General features: G+C 41.5%; 1 protein-coding gene across 3 annotated transcripts in view; it reads right to left on the reverse strand.

The window, feature by feature from the left end:
• Positions 1–585: 585 nt before the first annotated feature.
• LOC100767156 (ubiquitin-conjugating enzyme E2 E1) overlaps positions 586–25,722 on the reverse strand; it is a 52,969-nt gene continuing 27,832 nt past the window's right edge. For all 3 annotated transcript variants that reach the window (XM_027389390.2, XM_027389392.2, XM_027389391.2), the window contains exons 4-6: positions 3,767–3,899; positions 2,556–2,703; positions 586–1,356 (exon numbers count right to left, since the gene is read on the reverse strand). In XM_027389390.2, coding sequence (XP_027245191.1) covers positions 1,259–1,356; positions 2,556–2,703; positions 3,767–3,899 — 379 coding nt within the window. In that variant the 3' untranslated portion in view covers positions 586–1,258. The remainder of the gene's footprint in view (positions 1,357–2,555; positions 2,704–3,766; positions 3,900–25,722) is intronic.

A 25,722-nucleotide genomic window follows, 5' to 3' on the forward strand; every position in this document is an offset into this window, starting at 1 on the left:
TTAGTTACCATGTTTTTAAAATGATAAGAGTAAACATCTCCTGGGTTAGCTTTCCTTTTTCTGAGACATGATCTCAGGTAGTCTAGGCTACTCTCAAACTCAGTGTATTGCTGAGGATGACCTTGATCTCTAATCCTCTGGCCTCCACCCACAAACTGCAGCAGCAGTACTACTGAGTCAGAGAAACTGCCGTGCAAGGTGGTAGCACCAACTGACCAGGGCAACTCATTTCTTATGTGCCCACTGCCATTGCATCTGCAAATCAGATAATGCTTTCAGAAACAGGGAGCAAGTTTATCTTTGAAGCTTAGCTGACTTTGACTGCCTATTGGGTTTTGGGTTTTCGAGACAGAGTTTCTCTGTGTAGCTTTGAAGACTGTCCTGGAACTTGCTCACAGAGTACTACCTGCCTCTGCCTCCTGGATTAAAGGTGTGCCCTACCATGCCCAATTCTATTTTTTTTTTTTTTTTTTAAGATCCCTCCAAATCTGCGTGTAAGTACCTGTCCTGGCATATGTTAGTAGCATGTATTCCTTAACCTGCTCCAGAAGCAAAGACTCCAGAGAGGCAATGAATATAGAAGGGTCAGGGTTGTTCTTAATATTGTTTATTAGCACAGTAACAAATGCAGACGTAAGAAGTCTAAAACACATAACCAGTCCACTGAGCATTTGCTATTCCACGCCTACGGTTAACAGCTTAAGGTATTTCACTACAGGTTTCCACAAATCCTGATTCAACCTTTAATTTGCAAATGAAATAAAATACATTAACTACTCGTTTCCTACATGGTATCTCATAGCCAGGTGTCCATTTTATATTTATATGAGGTAACAATCTCTACAAACTGTTAAATACCATTGTTTCCTTCTAAGAAAAACAAATTCAAACTTTTTTAAACAAGAAAATAGGACTTTACATAAATGGCCATGTGTGTAACCTATACAAATTTAAGCTGATTTTGAAATTACAGTAGACTACAATCAATGGAACCCAAGTGTCTACACATACATTCTTTTCTGTTGTACTAAAAGTCAGCTAATCTTGCAAAACTGACAGCTCTAAAAGTCACTATTACCAATTTGTCTACTGTAGCAAGATACCTTAAGTTACAACAAAATCTTAGGAAGTAAGACTGAATAATATCTGTTATAGAAATACCCTACTCTTTACCAACTCCCACCCTCCCCCACCCTTTCAAAATCATAAGCAGCTCTCTTCTGTGACAGACAGATAATGGAAGAACTGAAAACCCAGTTTATGTAGCGTATCTCTTGGTCCACTGTCTGGCCATTCTGTCGTGTTCTGCTCTGTTGGTCATATACTGAGTGGCAATACTTCCCACCAAAGGGTCAGCTGGAAGAAAAATAGGTAGATTACTTTGGAGAAAGAAAATCAGATACTTTAGATATAAACACACAGCAGTTATAACCATGCCCTATGTCTGAAACACCATGGTGTTTTCAAATCATTAAAAACAGTTTTTGAAAAGATTTATGTGTATGGATGCTATAGATGTGGGCTGCCATGTGGGTGTGGGACTTGAATCCAAGTTCTCTCCAAGAACAACTGCTCTTAATAGCTGGGCCATTTCTCCAGTCCAGCCTTCTAATCTCAATAAAAAGTAAAGCAAGGAAGGTTAGGAAAAGTCTTGCTAAAAAACGGAGTGGCCTGGCTTTATTTTCTTATTCTCCTTCTCTCCCAGCAAGTGGCACTCTTGTTCTTCATGAGTATGACCAAACTTACAAGTGTGGATACCCAAGGCGCCAGGACCAGCTCTGCTCACAATTAGAGCACTGTGGATGCTGTGAAGTCTGTGGCTGGTGCAATCGACACTATTATGTCGGTATACCTAGAAAAGGCCAAACCCAGACCACCCAACTAAATGTATTTCTCTGAAAATGGAAGGCCTAGTTAAATTTATATGTTTATGCAGAAAAATAAATCATTTCTTTTTATTTTAAAATGATTAGACCTGGGCTAGAGAGATAGCTCAGAGGTTAAGACCACTGACTGCTCTTCTAGAGGTCTTGAGCTCAATTCCCAGCAACCACATGGTGGTTCACAACCATCTATAATGAGATCTGGTGTTCTCTTCTGGCTTGCAGGCACACATGGAGGCAGAATGTTGTATACATAATAAATAAATCTTAAAGAAAATAAAAAAAAATGCCAAAATTACATTTGCAAAGATCCTTTAAAAAATAAATGAGTAGTCCCAGTAAGATTGTAATTCTGAAATAATTTCTTTTTATTTTAAAATGATTAGTCCCAGTAATTCTGTAATCACCAAGTACTTGGCAGAAAAATACCTCTTTAAAAAGTGAGAATTGGCTGTGGGGCAAGTGCTCACTGAACCACCACCTAAACAAGGAGGCAATAGAGCCACCCACCCAGCCTCAGTGCTGAACACAGAATAATAAAGTGGCTGCATTTTCCAACTAGTGGGTTAAACTCTTGATTAAAACATACTTTGAAAACTTGGTTCTTGGTTTATGTGGAAAACAAGTACCTTTTCATTTAGTAAGAAATAAAGTACAGATTATGACCCTTACCAGGATTGCAGTCTGTAAGGAGTGAGCAGATAGAGAGGAGGACTTTCGAGATGGTTAGTGCTGGGCTCCAGTTGTCTTTCAATATGTCCAAGCAAATAACTCCTTGGCTATTAATATTACAGTGATAAATTCTTGTACGAAATGTAACCTAAAAATAAGATTATTGTTAAGCAGCATTCAGGTAGGAGACTTTTTACTACATTTCAGCTGGCTAATCCATAAAATGTAGAAGACTTGACTGTGAGGTTACAGAGCTCACTCAAACCATTTCCTTTCATTTTAAGGCAATACCCACTGCCAAAGCCAAAGGGAGTTCAACACTTCCTCTCTTCTATAGGGTTTCTCTTTTCTTTACTTCTTTTTTGTTGTTGTTGTTATTTTTGAAACAGCATTTCTCTGTGTAGCCCTGGCTATCCTGAAACTCACTCTAGACTAGGCTGTCCTCAAACTCAGAGATCTGCCTGCTTCTGCCTCCCTGGGATCTACTGGGATTAAAGGTGTGTGTTAACACCGCCTGGCAGGGTTTTTCTTTTCTTAATAGGTTAGCCTTGTACTATATATCCTAGACTAGCTGCAAACTTTAATCCTCCTGCCTGTTGCTGTTTCCAGAATGTTGGGATGACATGCTTGGCTTAATTTTAATGTTTTAAATATGGATATTTCTAAGTTTGAATTGTTGGTTGTTTGCTGACCTCTTGTGTTAGCTGGTAGTAATACACTGCTTTTGAGTAAGCTTCAAATCTAGTAAGCTTGACTATAAATAAATAAATAGCACATGTTTTAAGCACTTACCTCTAGAAATGCCTACTGCCAACTAAGTAGTCAACCCAATCAATAGTTATTATATTCACTTAAAACTACAAACATGTATACCCAAGAAGCTGAGATCTTTTCTGACCCGCACATCATATCTAGACTGTCTATCTAAATCACAGACTTTACCTAAATGGAGTATCCATAGGTAAGAAGGCATTGGTAGTGGGGGAGAAGGAATGGGGGTGGGGGGAGGGAGAGGGAGAGGGAAAGTACATGTGAAAATATTAATAATTTAATAAAAAAAAAGAAAAAAAAGAAAAAAAAAAAAAAGAAGGCATTGGTAGGACACCAACACAACCATGGAAGGAATTTAGCTTTTGTGATTACACTTTTAAAACTTCAATGTGTCTCTCATAGGAACAGTCAAATCTGAGAATACATATGAGATTTCTTACCTTTGGAGGCTTGAAGGGATATTCTGGTGTAAAAGTGATATCAAGGAAGAATACACCACCTTCATATACAGATCCTGGAGGTCCAAGAATGGTTGATCTCCACTCATAGATGTTGTCACCTTTGGGACCAGCACTGTGAAATAATACACCAGCAGATAAAGGATGGTGACACTGTCTCAGAAAAGGAAAGAAGCCCTGCCCTGCCCCTTTGGTTTAATGCCTGGATTCTTCATAAAGACTGCCATAAACTCACCATCCATCAGGGATGACAGAGGAACGTCTGGTCCATGCTAAGCCTACTAGTTATAACTAGACACAATACCTTCAACTCTAAAATGTCTTAATATGTAAGGTAAAACAGCAATTAAAACCATGGCTTCGGTTGGTGACTGTTAGATCTCAAAGAAACCTGAGCTACGTCTCACTAGGCTGTGTGTCTTCTCCCTGCACTTCTCACCTCCCTCCCAGAGGCTGGGCTTCTATCCCCCCTGGCTGTCCTGAGCAGATAGAGAGGAAGGACAAACTGCTCAGTTCCCCCTCCTGTTCCCCCCCCACAGCCTCTCTACCTTATAACTCAGCTGTTTTGACTATGGGTCTCTCTTGGTTTGCTTGTCATCCCCGTGTCGTCCGTCTCCCCCCCCCCCCCCCCGACTCCAGATCATGGTCCTGTTCAATCTGCTGGCCAGGTTCAGTCTGGACTCTTCCAGATGTCCCTGCCTGTTCTCCCCCTTTTTCTACAATAAAACCTCCTCAACCACACCTAGGACAGATCATGTCCTCATTTAAGTTTTCTCAGGGCTACATCATCTCTTGTAACTATTTCTGGTACCAAGAATCTCATTTTCTGACCCATAGACTGACTCTTCCTTGTGCTCTATCTCCTTAATCTTTGCCCTAACTTAAGGTGCTTGGCAGAGTTTGGACCCTGGTAGGGCTGGTCAGCTAGCCAGGCTAGCAAATTGGTGAACTCCAGGTTGAGATAAAGGCATTCAACGCTGACTTCAGTCTCCACGGGCACACATAATGAACATATACATATATACACTTTTGCTTTAGCAATAGATTTACCCTGAGACAGAGTAGCCCAGGCTGCGTTGGAAGTCATGATCTCCTGACTCAGCTCCCACAAACACTGGGTCATCCATAATCCCAGCTTGATGATTATGCTTTTTACCTTATGAAGTAATGAGTGAGGTAGGAGAATGTCAAGGATGTAATCAGTTTTCACGTCAGTGTTAAACTTTAACTCCAGTAAGCCATTAACCAAACCCTATTCTTGTTTAATATGCTTAGGCTAGACCCTCACTTGGCTACAGTAAGTATCCTTAAACATCGACCTGGCTACTAGAGTGCTTTGTATCCAAGCACCTTAACAAAAGTGGTAATAGCTTACCCTCCAATTCTAAGACCTATGAGAGTGCAATACACCTACCTGCTCTGATCAGTAAGGAAAATACTATGGCAAGGACAAGAGTTGGGAAATAGTACACACTGCATGCAGGCAAATGGCAATGCAGACAAACTACTCCCCTCAATCCCCCAGACAGGTTTCTCTGTGTAGCTTCCCTGGCTGTCCTCAAACTCAGAGATCCACCTGCCTCTACCTCCCAAGAGGTGGAATTAAAGATGTGTGTCACCACTGCCAGGCTCAAAACTGCTCTTTTTAATATACTAGATTTGCTTCAACTCTTAATGAATGCTCATGTACAGGGCAGAGTGCCAAACGGTCATGACTAGGGGCTGAATAAGACAAACTGTCCTCAAAAAATTTACATTAACTGATTTAAAGCAGGGTTGACTTTCAGATGAGGGGACAGAGATGAAGTGGAAAGGAGAGCAGATAAAAGGCTACCTGTGACTCTACTTCCTTACACCTAACCACACTGTTTCTTTTCCCTTTCAGTTAGGATGAGAGAAGGATGAAAATAACATGATGAGAGTGAGCTTTGAAAAGAGAACAGGCTGGGAGTGAAAACACTAACAACATTGAGATTTTAAAATATGGGCCTGACCAACTGGGATAGACATGTTGCAGCAAGAGCTCATACATAGCCCCAAACACATGCCCTGTGACCTGAGCAAGTCATTAAGCCAGTTCAAACTGTGTCAGACTTGGCAGTGCTCAGGAATTAAAGGGAACTGAGGGAATCTAAGACTGGCTCACAGGCGTCACTGATGGTGATGGTCACCAGTAGAGAGAACCGGCTCAGACAGTACAGCCTTTAAAACCCTTTAGTGTTATTTCCAGGGACCCAAAGCCAGTGTGGTAGACTGTAATCCTCCTTAGGTTAAGGCAGGAGGCTAGCCTGGGCTGGAGACTTTCTTTAGGTTAGATATCAGTACAGTCACTCATCTTCGAGTACACAGAATTGGTATCACTTTCACAAGGGGTGCAGGGAAAGACTCTGAAAAATTACTTATTTCTACTTACATATATGTGACTATGAGAAAGGGGGGGGGTGATCCTCCTGCCAAGGCCTCCAAATGCTGGCATGATAGGTATGCACCATCACACCCAGATGCCCATCCATTTCTCACTAAAATGGCTGAGCAGGTTTACACTTGAGGTCAGCTAAGTTTATTTCTACTAGCCTTCTGCCTTCTCCCCCTTTGTTATGTAACACAGGCTGCCTCTGAATTCAAGACTCCCTGCCCCATCTTCCCATGAGTTGGGACTGCAGGTGTCCACACTCCAGCATTGTTGCTTGCATTAACAGGAAATACTTTGGTTTCCACAATAAGAAACTTAACTGTCACCAACCCGAATGGTTACACTATATGATGTTCTGGATGGAAGAGTAGCAAGTGCTCTTAATCAGTGAGCCATCTCTTCAGCCCCACTTACAGATTTTCTTAGACAGTTAAAGCAGCCAAAATATGGTTCAAAATGAAAGTAAAAATAATAAAACTCTTTTACAAGGCAAAAAAGATGGTTGTTTCTTGTCACATACACTCAAGAAAAGTGAAAACTGCTTCTAATGTAAACCTTGTATTTTTTTTCCCCTATAATGCTTTCTGACCCAACACAGATTTAAAGCACTAGGAGCAGGTGTAGCGAGCCACAGAACAATTCTGCCAGTGCAGCCAAGTCTGCCGACTGTCAGGCAGCATCTCACTTAGTCAACAGGACTCTCCCCACTGGTGGCTTTTGTTGCGACTCCAAGGTGCATGTGACCCATGGATATGCTCACTTTGTTAATGGTACACTGCTGACTATAATTCCTGAAGCCACCATTGGCAGTAACTTCAACTCAACACATGTGACTTAAAGAGAATTTAGACAGCACAGATGAGTTCAAGTCATTTATGATACAAGCATAAACCACCAACAAACAATAAACAAAAGAACAAAAACAAAAGCCCTGTCATTGGAGCAGTCCTCGTAGAATCTGATGTGCTCTCTGGATTGACCTTAACTTTTCCAGTATAAAAATTTCCACAAAAACAAACTTTTGTTTTACAATAATTTCTGTGAATCCTCCCTACTCCTCCTTCCAGCACTCTGCAGCTCTCCCATACAGTCAAGTCAGTTACATCCCAGTTTTCAAATGAGAAACCCTGAAGAAGCGGAGTTACACTCCATTTTAAAAACTATACTTCTGGCTATCAACTTTAAAATTTTATTAGAAGACAGCACCTTGGCTTACAGACATATAAAGCCCTATTTTAGTATAATTCTTCAGGTTTCATTTTTGAGGAAGTTTCAAAAGTTTACAATCTCTCCTCTTCCACCTTTGAGGGCTGAGATTACAGGTGTAGGTCACTGCACCCAGCTATTCAAGTATAATTCTAAATACTTAAAAATATAGAGATCCTCGGGTTGGGAAGAGAGGACAATAAGGCTGAGCTAGAAGCAGGCAGACAGGCATCAGCAGGAAGTGAGAGTGTAGGGCAGCGCAGTCCATGTGAGCGAGCATGTTTCAACAGAACCCAAGCAACTTCTGGCATCCATGATGTGAAGTAAAGAACCAGTATCCCTAGGGAGCAAGAGGCTGTAAAGACTGCCAACGGGCTAGTTACTCCATGTATCTCATTTATAGGACTTTGAAGATAGTGAGCAAGCTGCTTATATGAAGCACACTATTCACACACAACACTCCACCCAGTCCCACATTTCAAAATAAGTTTCAGGGTATCGGGTGATAGCCAGAGGCTAACACAATCTACAACAATGTCACAGTCATTTCTGGATTGTTACACCCGTGAGGGAGGAGGGTCCTGCTAGCATCTGCCAGACAGAGGTCAGAGGATACCCTATTAAGCATCCCGAAGTGCACCAGACAGAGCACAAACACAGACTCACTGCAGATTCCAGCAGTGCCGAGGCCAGGAAGCCCTGCTTTGGAGAACATGGCTCAAGGTCAAGGTTGGAAAGGAAAGGGCTTTAGTTAGTTATACTAACACCCAACATTACTGCCTTGTGCCTACTACAGAGAAAGAAGTACATATGGTTATTATTACTGTTGGATTTGCAGGTACTCTGAACAACCTCTGAACTTGCTACTCGAAGTGTAGTCTACTCTCTAGGCAAGCAAGCAACATCTCTTGGGATTCTGTTAGAAATACATACACCAGACTTTACCCTATACCCAATTCACTTGTTTTTTAACAAGATCCCTAAATGATTCTTGAATACACTCAGGTTTAGAAGTCAGCTATAGTGGACATTAAGTGACAATAAAAAGAGCTTCCAAGTTGCTGTATTGTAGCTCTTTCCTCCCTCATCTGTACTGGAGGGCTGAGAGCAGCTGTGGAAGAGCAGCTTCTTTTTTTTTTTTTTTTTTTTTTGCCTCTCGAGTGCTGGGATTAAAGGCGTGCGCCACCAACGCCCAGCCCTCCCTCATCTGTAACTCTGCAGTAAGACATATCACCCTTCAAAATACTTAGTTCTGTTAAATGGCAAAACAATCAAGTTCACACTGTCTATCTATATCCCCTGACAAACACTATTCAAAACCCATTTCTTTTTCTTCCCCTACCCCTTAAGACAGGGTCTCTCATTGTGTAGATCTGTCTGCCACTAAAACAGGATGGCTTCAAACTCACAGAGATCTGCCTGCTTTTGCCTCCTGAGTCCTGGGATTAAAGGAGTGATCCACCACACCAGGCTCAAAATACTACTTATCTTGTCTTCTTTTGCTAGGAAACTCAGAGAGTATGATCAGCTATGCTGGTAGCAGAGGGTAGCTCCTCCCCTCCATAATGAGGCTGCAAACACTGTCCTCCCCCTAAGACCTATCTACTTAGCATATGTAGTTAGGGCTTTTATTTAAACAAACAAACAAACAAACAAACAAACAAACAAACCCACAACAATCAACTCTGATTAAACAATAGTGATTTGTAACCTAGATGTGGGGAGCAGAAGGAGCTTGAAAATTCTGAAAACTGCACCAGAGACTAAGAGGCCTGATATAGCATACACGACTATACCTTCAGGACTGGAGAAGCTGAGGCAGAAAGTAGACTGGAATGAGTCAGACAGTCTAGTCGAAGAGATTGAGGGTAAAGGCTTTCTTAGTGAGCACTGTGCAATAGTGTATACAAGAAGAGGAGAGGAGGATGCTGGGGCTGTTAGAGCTGCAGTCAGATCACTGTCCCTTGGACAGAACTAATAGACTGGCTCTCAGGTAACACATCACTGTGTCCAGGGAATCCAGACAGCCTCACTAGATCAGAGTGGGCCTTTGTATCTTCCTCAACAAAGGGAAGGAGAGTGGCCTAGGCACCCAATCAAGAGTGGCATTCACACCAACACTCAACTCTCCTACAGGAGTGTCCAACAAGAAGTAAACAAATCTCAAATGGGTCCAAATTCTGTGGCTCTCATAGTAATTAAACAAGAACTCTATCTACATCGGGGTTACACCTCCACCTTCTCTAAGGAATTAAAACCCTTTTAATTACTTCATGTGCATGCATGTTGTCCCCGAACATGTCTGTGCACCACATGCATGCACTGCCTGCAGAGGTCAGAAGAGGGCTTAAGATCCCTGGAACTTGAGTTAAAAACAGTTGGGAACTGTCATGTGAGTGCTAAACTTGAACACTGGTCATCTGGAAGAGCAGTCGGGGCTCTTACTGCTAAGTCATCTCTCTGGCCCTTTCAAGAATTTTTCCCCTCCCATCTCCTTTCTCATAGAACAGGCTGACCCTGGAATCCTTCCTTCCTCTATCTTCTCAATGTACATTGGGATTTTTTGTTTGTTTGTTTTGAGACAGGGTTTCTCTGTGTAGCTTTGGAGCCTGTCCTGGAACTGGCTCTGGAGACCAGGCTGGCCTTGAACTCACAGAGATCCGCCTGCCTCTGCCTCCCGAGTGCTGGGACTAAAGGCATTCGCCACCACTGCTGGGCTGTACAACAGGATTTGTAATGTAACTTTTTATAACACACAAGGCCTTCGGATGCTGTAGCATTGAGATTTTACAATGTATTACATAGTAGGAGGAAAAATCTATCAGGGCTATTACACAGGTATGATACAGTTATCTGGCTACACATCTGTCTTATGTGTCTCTGGAGAGTGGTAATTTCCTCACACATACTAAAGGGCCTGCTATATTAGTGTTCAACAATACTTAATCAAAAGGTCAAATATGCACCACTGTTTAGGATTACACAGCAGTATTCAAATCAGTTGAAACAGTGACATCATTATCTCAATTCTTACCCAACTAGACCCAAAGTAATGACAATCTGATGCATCTGGAAATTTATATTCAATCTGATGTGTTTAGAAAACTGGCTATTTACTCACAAATATATAGTAATGAATCTGAAAAAAAAGAAATGGATTTAAAGAGAGACTAAGCAAGAAAGGGAATACTCTTTCCTTTAACACCAGCAACAGCTCTATGTAAAACTGTATTGTAGATTGTGTATTCTAAATTGAATTTAATTCTGTCTTTGAAGGATAGCACTTAATCTGAAATATAGTATATCAAATAAACTTGGAGTTTTTGAAATTCTGAAAAAAAAAAAAAACAAGAATAATGGGGGCATGGCTCAGCGGTAGAGGCCCTGACTGGAAGTGAAGGGCTTGTATATAACTTGGGTAGGCTTGTCTAGCATGTTGCAAGGTTGTATATTTAATCCCAAGGATTGAAAACTAAATTTATTTGAATCAAAAAAAAAAAAAAACAACTGGCTATATGAAGAATAAAGTCATGATTTAACCACATTTTAGTTTGCATGACTGCATGTGTAATGGTCAGAGGACAACCAAGTGAACTCCAGAGCTAGAACTCAGGTGCTTAGGTGTGGCTGCATTCAGAAACTTTACTGGGTAAGTCACCACACTGGTCTGATTGTATGTAATAAGAAAACCATTGCCGGTGTGATTTGTAAGCAAAGAGGCTGAGACAGGAATGGCTGGACTAGTCTTTAGTAACCTGAAATAAGCAATATGCTTTTATCTCTGGTCTGTCAGCACATGCTGTGAGCACAGAGAAAGCAAATGAAATGACAATCAGTTCCTGGTCAAAGGCTTAAAATGGCATGATTAGAGAGACTCACAGGAAAGCCATTTTCTTAGAAAGGTTAATGGGAAGCATTCAGGATAACAGCAGATCTACAGCACTGTAGACTAAGTGAGAGGCATCTGGGGGAGAGCAGGTCTTGTTCACACACACACACACACACACACACACACACACACACACACACACACACACACACACACACACAAAGAACACCAACATTCCCACAAAGGAATTAACAATTGACTTAGCTGTGGGATGGATGACATAGGAACATCTTTGCTCTTTCACACTGCTCCTACAGTTTCCATGCTGCAATTGCTGTCAATCTCAGAATACAAGTGGGGGCTGAGCTGGGGCTAGCAACTCTGGAACCTTGCTACAGTAATTTTTGGTCACTTACTGTGTGACATGAAACTGATTTTTATTGTTTGGCAAAATTTTTATTAGTAGTAGTAACAATTTTAAGTGTTTTATAGCTCCTGTTGCTCTAAAAAAAACAGTCATTTTTATGAAACTTTCTACTTATGGGGAGATTACAGAGCATTTCCATACCTTCCAGTCAAGCTTGGAACTTTCTTGCCTTCCCTTCCAACCCACTCACTCTTGCAGGACATGAAGATCCAGTCCATGTAACACTCCTCAGTCCATAACTCATAGGGATTTCTTTAGAGGACAGATATGCTTTCAGAGAAAGCTGGCATTTATAGGGCCAGGGAAAGAAAGGCCACACAGAGCTCCTAAGAGCCCGTTCAAGAAACCTGCAAGGTCAAGACTTTTCACAAACGCAAAATGCTATTTGCTATTTTCACTCAGAACTTCAAGGGATTTTCCAGTGGCTGCAGCTGTGCAGGGAATGAATGAGGCAGATGAAACCCCAGCTGTCTTCTATTAAGCTAGACATTAAAGAAACTGGCAAATATGTAATACAGCACCACTCTTCTAAGGTTTTTTAATTTTGGAAAATGGCTATTTTCATTTAAAATACTGTTTATATTCATTGTTATTTTAAAATTAGATTTTAATGTTTGTTTTAATTTGTAATATAGCAAAGATCCATAAATATTAGCTACACAATCATGTTACTGTGTCTAATGGGATGGTCCAAAGGTGTAATGGAATATTCGTTTTAGTGGTACTATCAATCAAACCCTGGGACCTGGTTATTCTACCTGACACCACACAATCCCAGTGTCTACAGATGGCTTTCTTTTGCCAGAGACAGGATATTGCTTTGTAGCCCAGGCTGGCCTGGAACTCTGTTATAATCATGAGCCTCCGTGTCTAGCTTGTGTCATCCTGTACTGTTGTTTTGAAACCAAAACATCTTGAGAACCAACTAAGTTAATTATTTTAAATGTTAATTAAATTAGCTAAAACAACTGAGCATCAAACATGGTGGTGACACTCAGAAGACAGGCACTCAAAACAGGCAGGCAGTGATCAAATCTCAGATTTAGTTCAGTCTGAACTATACAATGAATACTATCTCAAAAACCAAGGACTCAGGTATAGCTCAGAGGTAGAGTACTCGACCTGACATTTTCAATGTCCTTCACTCAGTCCCCACAAGGTAGCACATGGGTTTAATCCTAGCATCTGGGACCAGACACAATTGGATCTCTGTGAGTTCCAGCCCAGTCTGTTCTACATAGCAAATTCCAGGACAGCTAGGGCTACATACTGAGACATTGCATTAAAAGAAAAAGGGAAGGAAGGAAGAAAAAAAAGGCAACAAGAACAGTTACTAGGACCTAGAAGAAATATAACTGGGCAGTTTCACAGTTTGGGGTGTGGGAGAAGACACTCTCATCCAGGAGAGACTGTCACCAGCCTAGGCAACAGCCTCCACTGTCTAGAGCTGTTATGCCCAGACTGCTCACTCGGAGCAGTCTTGGGTTTTTTTTTTGGGGGGGGGGCAGAAGGGGGCAGGTTTTGAGACAGGGTTTTTCTGTGGCTTTGGAGGCTGTCCTGGAACTAGCTCTTGTAGACCAGGCTGGTCTTGAACTCACAGAGATCCACATGCCTCTGCCTCCCAAGTGCTGAGATTAAAGGCGTGCACCACCGCCACCTGGCTTTGGAGAGTACCTCTTAACAACTGGATTCTTTGAAATTTCTCCAACTTCTTTTTAATATAGCTGGTGAAATTTATATGTAAGTCTATGCAATATGACTTCCCAGCCAAACTGAGTCTTTTTGATTCTTTCCTTAAAAAGAGCACTTGCTGCTCTCTTTCCTCTGACACACAGGCAATGCCTTTTATTGTGTCTTGGAAACTCACCACCTCCTCCAGAAAGCTGGCCACCCTGAGGATCATTGGAGAGGTCACCCAGAGAATGGTAATCACCTAGATGGCACAAATGTGCCAGCTGTAGCTAGTTTCTTCCCAACCCAGGCATGCCTGTGGAGAAGCTCTCAGAAAACTTAGCCAGTGCTACCTGTTACCAGAGCCCAAGTGAACCCTGTCCCAGTCAACCTCCAGATCTAAGGAAGGTTACAATAATAACCAGTGGCTGTTCAGGTATTCGGGTTTTTTTTTTTTTTTATTTTGGGTTTGTGTGTGTGTGTGTGTGTGTGTGTGTGTGTGTGTGTGTGTGTGTGTGTGTGTGTGTGTGTGTGGAGGGGGGTTCTTTTTTTTAATGTAGCAATAAAATAGCTGGTAGTTCTTTCTCCAAAATGGATTTTCCCTGATGTTAAAGCTACACAGGAAGACACCGAAAACAAAGTGTAGGAAAAAGTGGTGGAGTTACAGTGTCATAGCTGGCACCAATGTCAACTAACACACCTAGGAACTGGGAACTCAGTAGAGAAATTACTAAACTGCAGGCATGTCTGTGGGGCATTTCTTGATTGCAATTTGATGAAGGAGGGCCCAGCCAACTGTGGGTGGTACTAGGCCAGGGCAGGTTGGCCTGAGCTGTATGAAAAAGGAACCTGAAAAAGCCTGTAGGCAATATTTCTCTATCATTTCTGCTCCAGGCTCCTGCCTTGGCTTTGCTTTCCTCAAGGGTGGACTACACCCTGTAAACAGAAGCAAACCTTTTCTTCCCAAGTTGCTTTTGGCCATGGGTATTTTTTGTTTTTTCTTCACAGCAACAAAAACTAAGAAGTACAAAAGGATATTTCAAGAGCACAATATCAACAAGCTAACTATTAAAAACTTATCAATAGTGGAAAAAATGCACAGGCATTTCTCAAAATGGGAGAATAAATTTTCAATCTTAATTAGTCCTATAGAAATGTAAATTAACAACGTAGTAACTTTTTCTGTATTAGAATGGCAACAAATTTTAGTAGACCCCTTTCTATGAAATCCTGGCTCTCAGAATATATCCTAAAGAATAACTGCTATGGAACCTCTGTTTTCTTTTTAATTAACACATTGCAGACTTTTCCTGTTTACTGTGTTTACCTCATCTCATTTACAAGCATCACATTTTCACATCCTTACTACTATATGGTTGTCCTATCCGTAATTTAGCTGTTTAAAGTAAAGAACAAAGTGCTACAGTATAAGAATATTTAAAAGGATTTATTGTAGGATGACAAAAGTATGTGTGTGCACTTTTGTGTGCTGTGTGTGCGTAGGCCAGAGGTCAACATAGGATGCTCTACCTCACTTATGTTTACTCTTACTCTGAGTGTTTTGCCTGCATATACCTATCTAGGCATATATATATGCTCTGTCCATGGAGGTCAGATAAGCTTCAGCTACACAAAGTTCTGAACTGCCTGACTTCGGTGCTGGGAACTGAACTTTGGTCCTGTGGAAGAGCAGCAAGCACTCTTAAGCACTGAGATATCTCTCTGGCCCCTCCACCTCATATTTTTTAGACAGGGTCGATCACTGATCTGCCTCTCTCTACCCTGCCCCCATGCTCCTTCCAGTGTTTTGGTTAGACATGTGCATCATGCCTGGCTTTTATGTAGGTACTGGGAATCTGAATGTAGGTTCTCAGACTTGTACAGCAAGCACTTTACCCACTGAGTCAACCTTTAGCCCCTTCCACCTTATTTTTTGAGATAAGTCTCTCACTGAACCTGCATCAAGCTGAATTGCCAGACTGGTTGGTCAACAAGCCCCAGGATCCCACCACCTTGGCCAGCTCTTCCATGAGGGTTCTGGGGAATTGAACTCAGGTCCTTTACACAGCTAAATTATGGATAGGACACAACCATATAGTAGTAAGGATGTGTAAATGTGAGACTTGTAAATGAGATGAGTTAAGCATAGTAAACAGGAAAAGTCTGCAATGTGTTAATTAAAAAGAAAAAGGTCCCATAGCAGTGTACAAACTACCTTATTTTTATATGCAGCCAAACTTTTTTTTTTAATCTGCTGATAGATACCTAAGCTAATCCATAAAGTGGCTATCTTGAATAATGTGTGTTAAAACAGCTGTGTAGGTATCTCTGCAGAAAGCTCTCTCTTTTATTGTGGCTGGACTGACTTACATCTCACCAGCAATGATGAGACTCCTCATGCCTCACACACACCTTGTATCTTTGCTGACATTTATTCCTTGTTTTCTTTTTAAGAAAATCTTTTAGATTTATTTTATGTGCATGAGTGCTTTGCCCGTATGTATAGTGTGCACCACTTGTATGCCTGATACCCACGGGAGTCAAAAGAATGGAGTTACAGATGGGTAGATGGGTGAACTACTATGTAGGTGATGGGAACTGAACCCGGTCCTCTGCAAAAGCAGCCAGTGCTATTAATCACTGAGCTATCTCTCCAGCCCCTGTTCTTTACTTGATGGCAGCCATTTGGCAGCCAAGCTCTTAATGGTGTCTATACCTGGAAGATTAACACAAAGGACATTTACCCAGGCATAAATTATTAATTTAGAAAGCAATGACCATGATTTTTTTAGAACATTATTTTCACACTGAAAATTTAAACAAGGGGGGAAAGGAAGCAAATATCTAAAGCTCCCCCTGTGGGTGACAGCACTTTGGCTAAAGAGTGTCAGGGCTCAGCAGGTCAGTGGGCTGGCTCCACATCCCTACTCCAATTGTTCCATCTTTTCCCAAAGAGCAGGCAGCTTGGATCTAAGGTAAGACACATCCACTCCTACTTCTTAGGCCCCAAACTGCTTTCAGTGATGATCCGCTGACTTATTTGAAATGCCTAGAGTCAGATACAGATTTTAGATTTGGGGGGATTTACAAATCAAGCAAGCAAGCAAGCAAGCAGTGTGTGTGTGTGTGTGTGTGTGTGTGTAAAATTAAACATAATGGGATGGACTCAAACTTAAACATGAGATTTATTTAGAATATATATGTATCTTATATACTGAATATGATTTTTTTAGTGTATTTATATTTTGATTGCATGTCATTTGAGGTCAGTGTGGCATTTCTACTTCAAGTATCCTGTCTATACTCAAAAATTTTGGGGCATTTTACATTTTTAGATTAGATATAACTCAATCTGTATGACATCATAGGTAAGGCTCTAAAGTAATAACTGCTCTCATTCTCAATTTAAATGCTTGTAAAAATTACATTTACCCCCACAACCCCTCTCTGTGTCTGGAAGTAAAAGAACTTGTAGATACTGGCTTTCTCCCTCCACGATGTGGGTCCTGGAATTTTACTCCAGTCAATAGGTATGACCAGCCACAAGCACCTTTACCCACTGGCCCCTGAAACCTGTCCATGACTAAAGTGATTCAAAAGTCTCCTGTGGCTCAGTTGTCACATCAAAGGAATGACTTGGGACCTGTGAAAAGTGAAAGTTTCTCCCTACATTAACTTCAAGAGTTCGCTCTCTTGGTTCATGTGCTTTTTCTTTTTCTTCTGTATATACAATATAGGATTAGGGAGCCAAGGACCAGCTCTGGGGAGTGACCACAAACACTATAACAGGTAAATCAAAGGCAAACTTACTCCAAATCAGCTCCCAAAAACAAACAACAAACAAAACCCCCAACAACCAGCAACAGCAAGGACTCTGAAAGCCAGAGAGGAGACCATCCACCAAAGCAGGGTGCTCTTCTCTGCTCAAGTGCACACACAAAATGAGCCGGACTATCAACTGATGCTCAAAAACTACAGTGCGAACTGACAACGAAGCTACATCTCAAATAAAATCAAATTAAGTCTGGAATTCAGTCCTCCAAAATTTATTAGTTTGTTCTGGTCTAATATTTATGTTTAAAATACCATTTCAAGAACCAAACTAAAACAAAGGGCAAAAGTACCCTACTATTTTCAGAAAAATAGCTAATTTTCAAGAGTTAATTTCTTAACATTGAATTCTTTTGATCTCTATCAAACTCTACATGTCAGGAAAAGTTGCATTACAGCCATTTAAAAAGCACAGACATCCACAGCCTGGTCCCCAACTCCAGGAGAGGTCCCTTGCTCAACCAGAGCCCACGCCAGCTGCCAGAGCTCCACATCTCAGGCCTAGCCCAATTGTCATCAGAGAGGCTTCATCCAGCAAGCAATGGGAGAAGATGCAGAGAACCACAGCTAAACATTAGGTGGAGCTAAGGGAACTGAGGGCAAAGAAGGACTGCAGGAGCCTAAGGGGTCAAAGCCACCAGAATCAACTAAGTGGGGCTCACAGAGACGGAAATGACAACTGGGGAGCCTTCATGGGTCTGCACTAGGTCCTCTGCATATGTGTTATGGTTGTTAGCTTAGTGTTCTTGTGGGACTCCTAACAGTGAGAATGGGGGTTGTCTCTGGCTGCTCTTAGAACACCTTTCTTCATACTGGGTTGCCTTGCCCAGCCATGACATGAGGGTTTGTGCCTACTCTTATTGCAACTTGTTATGCTGTATTAGATTGATATCTCTGAGAGCCCTGCTTTTTCTGAAAGCAAACAGAGGAGTAGATCTAGCAGGAGTGGGGGTGATATGACAGATTGGGAGGAGTGGAGAGAGGGGAAACTGTAGTCAGGATGTAATGTATGAGAGAATAAATCTCTCTCTCTCTCTCTCTCTCTCTCTCTCTCTCTCTCTCTCTCTCTCTCTCTCACACACACACACACACACAGCAGAATGAGCTGGGGGTGTATGCAGCACAACAACGAATGGCTAGCATAAGTGAAGTAGTGGATTCCATCTCTAATACCACTAATGTGTTCTGGGTTGAATTATGATTCTTGAAAACTCTGTGTGTTGAAGTCCTAAATCCCAGACTTTGTTTGATTAGAAGGAAATCCCTTAGAGTGGGCCCCAAATCCATAGTGATGTTCTTATAAAAAGGAACTTTAGATTATATGTATGCATGCATGCACAAATGCACACGAGAGAGACAGAACCATGTGAAGATAAAAGCAGAGATCTAGTTGATAGGATACAAATCACTAGAAATCAGACTAAAGGGAGTAAAGAGATTCTAACAATCCTCAAAAGGAACTATCCTTGCCAATACCTTGATTGAGCAAGCAGGTTGGGTAGACTCAGGATGCACAGACCACATTGTCTCCAAAGGCTGGATATTACTTATGTGGAATGAAGTCAGATGGACACAAGTGTTGGGCTGGTATACAGGATGTCAGTCCTGGTTCAGGTCTGGAGTTTGAAGCTATGTCTGGGTATCAGGGAGGGTGCTGGGGATTAACAGTCAAACTATCGGGCAAGACCTTGGAACAAGATGTGCAGAACCTTGCTGAGTGGAAAGGTTGTATGCTGTTTTATTGAATTTGGTTTTCAAATCCTGGGTTGTTTAATTATTTCTTCTAGCTTTGTTTGTATTTTCCTGGGCATTGCTCAAGTATTTATTCTAAGTTCAATGGGGCATGTGTATTCCATTTGTTAGTTGTCAGATATAGATACAGCAGGTTGCCAAAACCCACAAGAGATGCAACAAGACAAGCTGTGTCTGATATGGTGTGGGTGGGATGAAATCAGTTAGACTGCGGCACAAGATGTACATCCTGGTCCAAGCCTGGAAGTTAGCAGTAGTGTGGCCTGGGCTGACCTACAGATCTGGGCCCTATCTAGGGACTGATGAGGGTGTGTGGAAAAGAGGATGGTACACTCTCCCAGGCTGCATATTGCTGCAATATGTGAGTCAGGATTATGATAGATGCCGCTAGTTGGAGTGGTTGGAATAGAGTTGAGGAATCTAGGTTTCCTTGTTAGGGATAGGGAGCAAGTAAGGACTCTCAGAGGGGATGGCTGGGGCTAGTGATACAAGTTGGCATTCTCCATATTAAGGGATGTTCCAGAAATGGCACAGGGTCACAAGTAGGACTTGTGTTCCTAAGGGCATGAGACAATGGTGACAGGAGCTTCTGTGTGGGTTTAGAGACCCTCCCTGCAGAAGGGTGTCCTATTGTAGGAAAGGGAGGGTATGGTTGCTGGTACAAATCACTGGTGTTTCTGTTTAAATATAAAAACAAAATTTATTTAAAAACTAAGAACCTGTAGAATTATACAGAGAAAAAATTATGGTGCATGCGTGCACAAGTGTGTATGAGACATGAACATGGCCCCCCCAAAAAATATTACATTACCCTTAATTTTAGCACACGGTAAATAAAGAAAGTAAGGAAAGGATGAGAGAAGAGTTAAAGCCAATAAGGCCAGGCAGGCAGCTCTGACTCAGAATCCTGCTTTCTGACTACAGTTAATAGTTCTCTCCCAATGGTTACCTGGCATTGGGGCTCACCCCTGTTAATCACATTTACGTTTGTTTTTCCAACCCTGCTTAAGCGATTTCGTGTTAGGATTAACCAAACAATATTTTGTGATCTGCTAAAAGGTGTTACTAAAATTCCTTAAATAAACATTAATCCAGGGCTGGAGAGATGGCTCAGTGGGTAAAGTGCTTGTCATATAACCACGAGAACTGGAGTTCAGATCCCTAACACCCAAGTAAATGCCAAGATCCATAAGCCCAGCATTTAGGAAGTAGAGACAGGAATCCTGGAGCAAGCTAGTAAGCTACACTAGCTGAATCGAAGAGCTCTGGATTCAAGAGAAAGAAATTCTGCCTTGAAATACAAGGTGGAAAGTGACTCGGGAAGACACATACTCAAAAAGGTGTGAAGGAGAGAAGTTTCTACAATAATGTGACAATCTGAAAGTAAAGAATTCCACCTTCATGAAAATCAGAAACAGTTGAAGGCTTTAACAGTTCAAATATTATATGTGAGTTGCAAAGAGAACAAGAAATAAACACAATTCTACTCCCATCTCCAAGCTCAAAGGTGGGATACAATACCTATTTCCCCAGCACAAAAGTCTGGTGGTCTCAGATGCAGCCTAAGAATAAGGTCACTTCTTTCAAACTTGTAGCCAGGGACTGAGAACTTTGACAGGCACTGGGATGATCTACACTCAACTATGAGATGATCCTTGATGAGGGTACAGTACCACATACTGCTGCTGCATCCTCTGGGGAGATGAGCCCTGAACCTCTTTGTTTCTGCCTACTCCACTCCATTGCTGAACCCACAAACAAGGAGTACAATCCCTCTCTAAAATACAATTCAATGATCAAAACTAGAAAGCAGCCAGCAACAGGAAGCTGAAATTGTCGAGAATAGGAAATTTCAAAACAAAAATATTTTCCCCCTTTGGAAATTGAAAGTGAAGGCAAACAGATTTTAAAAACTCCAAGGAGAGTCAGCTGAGGTCTTCTAAAAAAGTAAAAGTTTCAAGAAACAAAACAAAATAAAACAAAACAGGAAAAATGCCCTGTAAAGGATAATCACAGGCATGGAGGTCAAAGAGTGGTAAGAAACCCTTTAAATTAGGTCTGGTGGTGTATTTCTGTAATCCCAGGAAAAGTACTGGAAGTTGAAAGCATGAGTTACAAAGTGTGTGTGGGGAGGTGAGCTTTCAAACAAAACAAAATACTCCCCTCCCACAAACAAACAACAGGGTGAGGAGATGGATCAATGAAATAAAGAAAACACTTCCCATGTATATAAGCTTGAGCTCAGATGGCCAGCACTCAAGAGGCCAGTTGGTAGTATACATAAATAATCCCAGCAATGTGGGGTAGAGCAGAGACAGGTGAATCCCTGGGGGCTTGCTGGCCTATTAGCTAAAATAACAAGATTTAGCAGGTTCAGTCCCTGTCTCAAAAAAATAAGAGTTGGAGAGTGACTAGGAAGACACCTGACATGACTGTATAAGACCACACAGGCATGGTGAGGTAAGATACACACTTGTTGCCCCTCAACTGAAGAATGGATAAAGAAAATGTGGTATATTTACACAATAGAGTAGTACCTCAGTGGTAAGAAACAATTCTAAAATTCTCAGGCAAATGGACAGAACTAGAAAAAAACATCCTAAGTGAGGTAACCCAAAACCAGAAAGACAGATATAGTATGTACTCACTCATAAATAGATACCAGACATAAAGCAAAAGATAACCAGCCTATAGTCCACAATCCCAGAGAAGCTAGAACCCTCTTCCAGAAACAGATGGAATCAGATGCAGAAATCCACAACTAACCTTTGGGCCAAGCTCCTGGAGTATAATCGAAGTAAAGGAGGAGCAAAAATATGAACAAAGGAGTCCAGACCATGATGAGGTAACCCACAGAATCAGCTGACCCAAGCTAGTGAGAGATCACTAACTCAGGTCTAACAAATGGGGAACCTGTGTAAGACTGAACTAGACTCCCTTAATATAGGTGACAATGGTGCAACTGGGACAATATATGAGGCCACTGGCAGTGGGTCTAAGATCTAACACAAATGCACAAACTGGGTTAGTGGAGCCCATTCTATATGGAGAGATACCTTGCTCAGCCTAGACACAAGGGTGTGGGGGTGGAGAGGTGCCTTGGTCCTGCCTCAACTAGGTGATGGGACAGACTTTGTAGACTTTCTATGGGAGACCTTACCCTCTCTGAGGAGCAGATGGGAGGGGGGGTGGGGTGGGGGGAGCTGGAAGAGAGGGGAGGGAACTGGGATTGGAATGTTAAAAATAAATTAATAAAAGGAATTTTTTTAATGAAAAAAAAAAAGATACACACTCTAGGATGGCCACTAAACTGTAGTTTCTCTCCTGCACACTTTTCCCAGGACACTTAACTAAAGGCATCATGACATCTGCCACTTTGGTGCTTTGTTAGTGGTTATTTGTGCTGACAGTGATCATGAGAGGACACAGGGGGACTACCAGGCAAGACACTGCTAAAGTGATAAAATTAGAGCACTCGAGACTCTCTTGGCAAGACTTCTGTCATGAGGTGTGGCTGTCAGCACTGGAGCAGCAGCAGCTGCAGCTCTAGTCCCCCAGTCCCCAGAAACCTGAACAGGGGACAGAATGTTCATCTGAAGCCAGCCAGAGCAGTCAGCTAGGAGCACAAGCTTCTGTCCTTGGGCTGCTCCACCACAGTGACACCAGCTAGAAGCAGCCTTCACTCTAAGGCAAAAAGAATCTACAGACATGGTTCTGCCTGGGAGTTCAGTGGTCTTTCCAGACAGAATGCAAGGCCCAGAGTAGCAAGTATAAAGTTACATCTTCTTGTGTTTACGATGGGGCAGTAACTGCTCAGAAACACCCACTTTGCTTGTCTGCTGGGTGAACTGCTAAGGCCAAATCATGAAGTGCCTTTAAAGAGCCAAGATAGTTTGGGTAAAGCAAATCCACAATGGGTTCTTTAAAATATCACTCTGAAGAGAATTTCCCCACATTTTGCATCAAAGATTCAGGCCAGGAGCAGTTTGGTAAGTAACTTTAACCTACCTGCAGCCATTCAGCTATTAACTGAAAGAGGCTAGACCTAACCCTCTATATCCTGAATACAACCTCCTATTGCCCAAGGTAGGGGAAACTTCATCAGTGTTTGGAGTGAGGAGCCTGGAAATCCTAGGAAATTATGATACTGAAGCCAGAAAGATGGGCCAGGTAATCCAGAGTCAAGAGGCATGTGCTCAGATGAGGATGGCGTGGGTTGGGGGTACATGCCTCTCTTAGCTTTTCTTGAGATGAAGAAGCAAGAATTTAATGGGAATGAAAGGACAAGCTACAAGCCAATTACTATCTGGGAAAGATGACAAGTAGGCCAAGGAATAAACATTCTCTTTCTGGAGCTACCATGCTTTCCCGGGCAGAGAGCAGGTTAGGTGAGGCTAAGGACCTGACACAAGAAACTTTTGACCAGGAGTGTTTGGGAGTGACCAGGAATAAGAGCAGACTGAGAATCAGTTTCACTTCCCTTCAACACCTATGGCACAATTCAAACACCAAAGTGGTAAGAAGCTAGAGCCTTCTCATAGACTGCAAGCAGTAAGAGGCTCTAGTAACCTAGGTGGAAATGCAAGGTGATGCATCAGGGCGTGTGGTATTGCTTAAATAAATGTTAGGTCACAGTCAAAGGTTTCCAAACACACAATGAACCAAAGGTATTTCAGGCATGGCAAGCCTTCACTGAAGCCTTCACTGGGCACACACGAGATGTGCACTTTGCATTGTGCATGCAGACAGGCACACAATGCCAATTAACACTGTCTTGGACACTTTGGCTGGGACTATTGTAGTTCTAGAGCTCCACTTTCTATTGTACACGGGAAGTTCTGTGCTATGATAGAAACAATGATTTAATTAGGGAAAACACACGTTTAATATTTTCCTGTCATTCCTTAGCACATAAGTATAAAATTGGTACATTTCAGGATTGAACTGCACTACCATGTTTAAGTTTTCAAAAAACACTTATTAATTCTTTAATTATATACAATGTATTTTGATCATATTCACCCCCATTCCTCCAAAATCCACTCTTAACCTGCCTGTGCCAACTTACACTGTTTTAATGAATGGATTTCTGACAATTTCTGAAGGTCTTAAATAGACTTCTGCCATTCTGTTCGATGTATTTATGTGAAGTATTTTCAATGACAGTTATAAAATCGAAGTAACAGTCTATGCTCTATATCCCACAGGATGAATATTCAGCTAAGATATAGTTCTTCACCTAAAATGAACCAGCACATCCATCTCATTAGTATATAGGTTAGCTTTGTCTTTAGGAAGTGGTAAAAGTATATGTATATCAGAGAACTGCTTTAAAATAAATGTATGATTTATTCTCAGTAAATACTTTTATATTTGTTTTACACACCCCATGGTTCTGTTAAAAAAAAAAAAAAAAAAAAAAAACTTGGAGAAAGGGATTGTGTAAGTGAAAAACACTTAAGAGTCCTGCTTTAGAGGACAGGTCAAAGGGATGTGGAGTAGTGTGAACTCAAGCAAGGGGGGATTCAGACCCAAGCCCAACACAGACAACTATCTAGTTGACAGGAATCAGAGAACAGCCTTTAATCCCAGCACTCTAGAGGCAGAGGCAGAGAGATTTCTCTGAATTCCAGGCCAGTCTGGGCTACAGGGGGAGATTCTGACCCCAAAATATAAATAAGTATGTAAAAACAAATAAGAGAAGGACTAGGTACCATATCACAGAGCAAGTCTGAGGTTGGCCCTGGCTGTATGAGACCATGTCCCCAAAACAAAGCAAAGTCAAACAACAAAAAGGCAAAGCATTCTACTTTCTCACAAATTTTACCATATACAATGTAAATTATTTATTTATTTAGGTATTTATTGTATACTGGAATTTTGTCTGTGTATCACCTGCATGCCTAGTACCTGTGGATACAATGTGAATTTATCATTCATCCATCTATTTGTCCATTCATTTATTTATTCTGTGACAATGTTTTGTCTGTACACCACCTGTGTACAACCCAGTGCCAGTGGAGACCAGAGGAACACATTGGATCCTCTGTGGATTAAAAGGGATTCCAATACAGGTGAAGTCATGTATTCATGAAAGCAGATCATTTCTGACAAGATTTCAAGTGTAATTTGTTATTCTAGAGATTATTTTTAAAATAAAAATGAGAACTATTTTTCAACTTAGTTTCACAGACCAGTTATTTCAAGTCTGTATCTACAGATATGCGCACACACATGTGCATAATACAGGGAGTTGTGAGCTGCCTGACATGGGTGCTGGGAACTGAACGAAGGTCCTCTACAAGTGCGGCAAGCACTCCTAATTGCTGAGCCACCTCTCCTGCAGGGACTTGCCATCTTAATCGATATGCTAAACAAGTCACTAACTTGTCTTTTGTACTAGACTGAAACACTTAATAACCTATCATTTCACAGAGAAGGAAAATCAGACCAGTGAGAACTGGTAGAAATAGCTCATGCATGGCATGGTCTTTTCACCTGGCCCTGGGGATAGAGTTAAGAGCCAGCCCAGCAGTATGTGCTATCACAATGGCACTATCTGCTGGTTGCCTATAGAGGAAACTCTCATACTTCTCTAGATTTGAGTGTCCTCATTTGTGAAATGAGGAATCAACCTAAATCTAGCCTCCTGCCCCAGTCTTTAAAACTTCCAAGAAAAGCTAGCATCTTTGGAAAAAGAACTAAAGTTTGTTTTTCACTGAAACACTGTGTAGGTTTGTATACAACAGTTAGAGATTTTGAATCTCTAATATATATATATATATATATATATATATATATGTATATAT

The sequence above is a fragment of the Cricetulus griseus genome, assembly GCF_003668045.3.
Source record: "Cricetulus griseus strain 17A/GY chromosome 1 unlocalized genomic scaffold, alternate assembly CriGri-PICRH-1.0 chr1_1, whole genome shotgun sequence".
NCBI classification, from domain to species: Eukaryota; Metazoa; Chordata; class Mammalia; order Rodentia; family Cricetidae; genus Cricetulus; species Cricetulus griseus.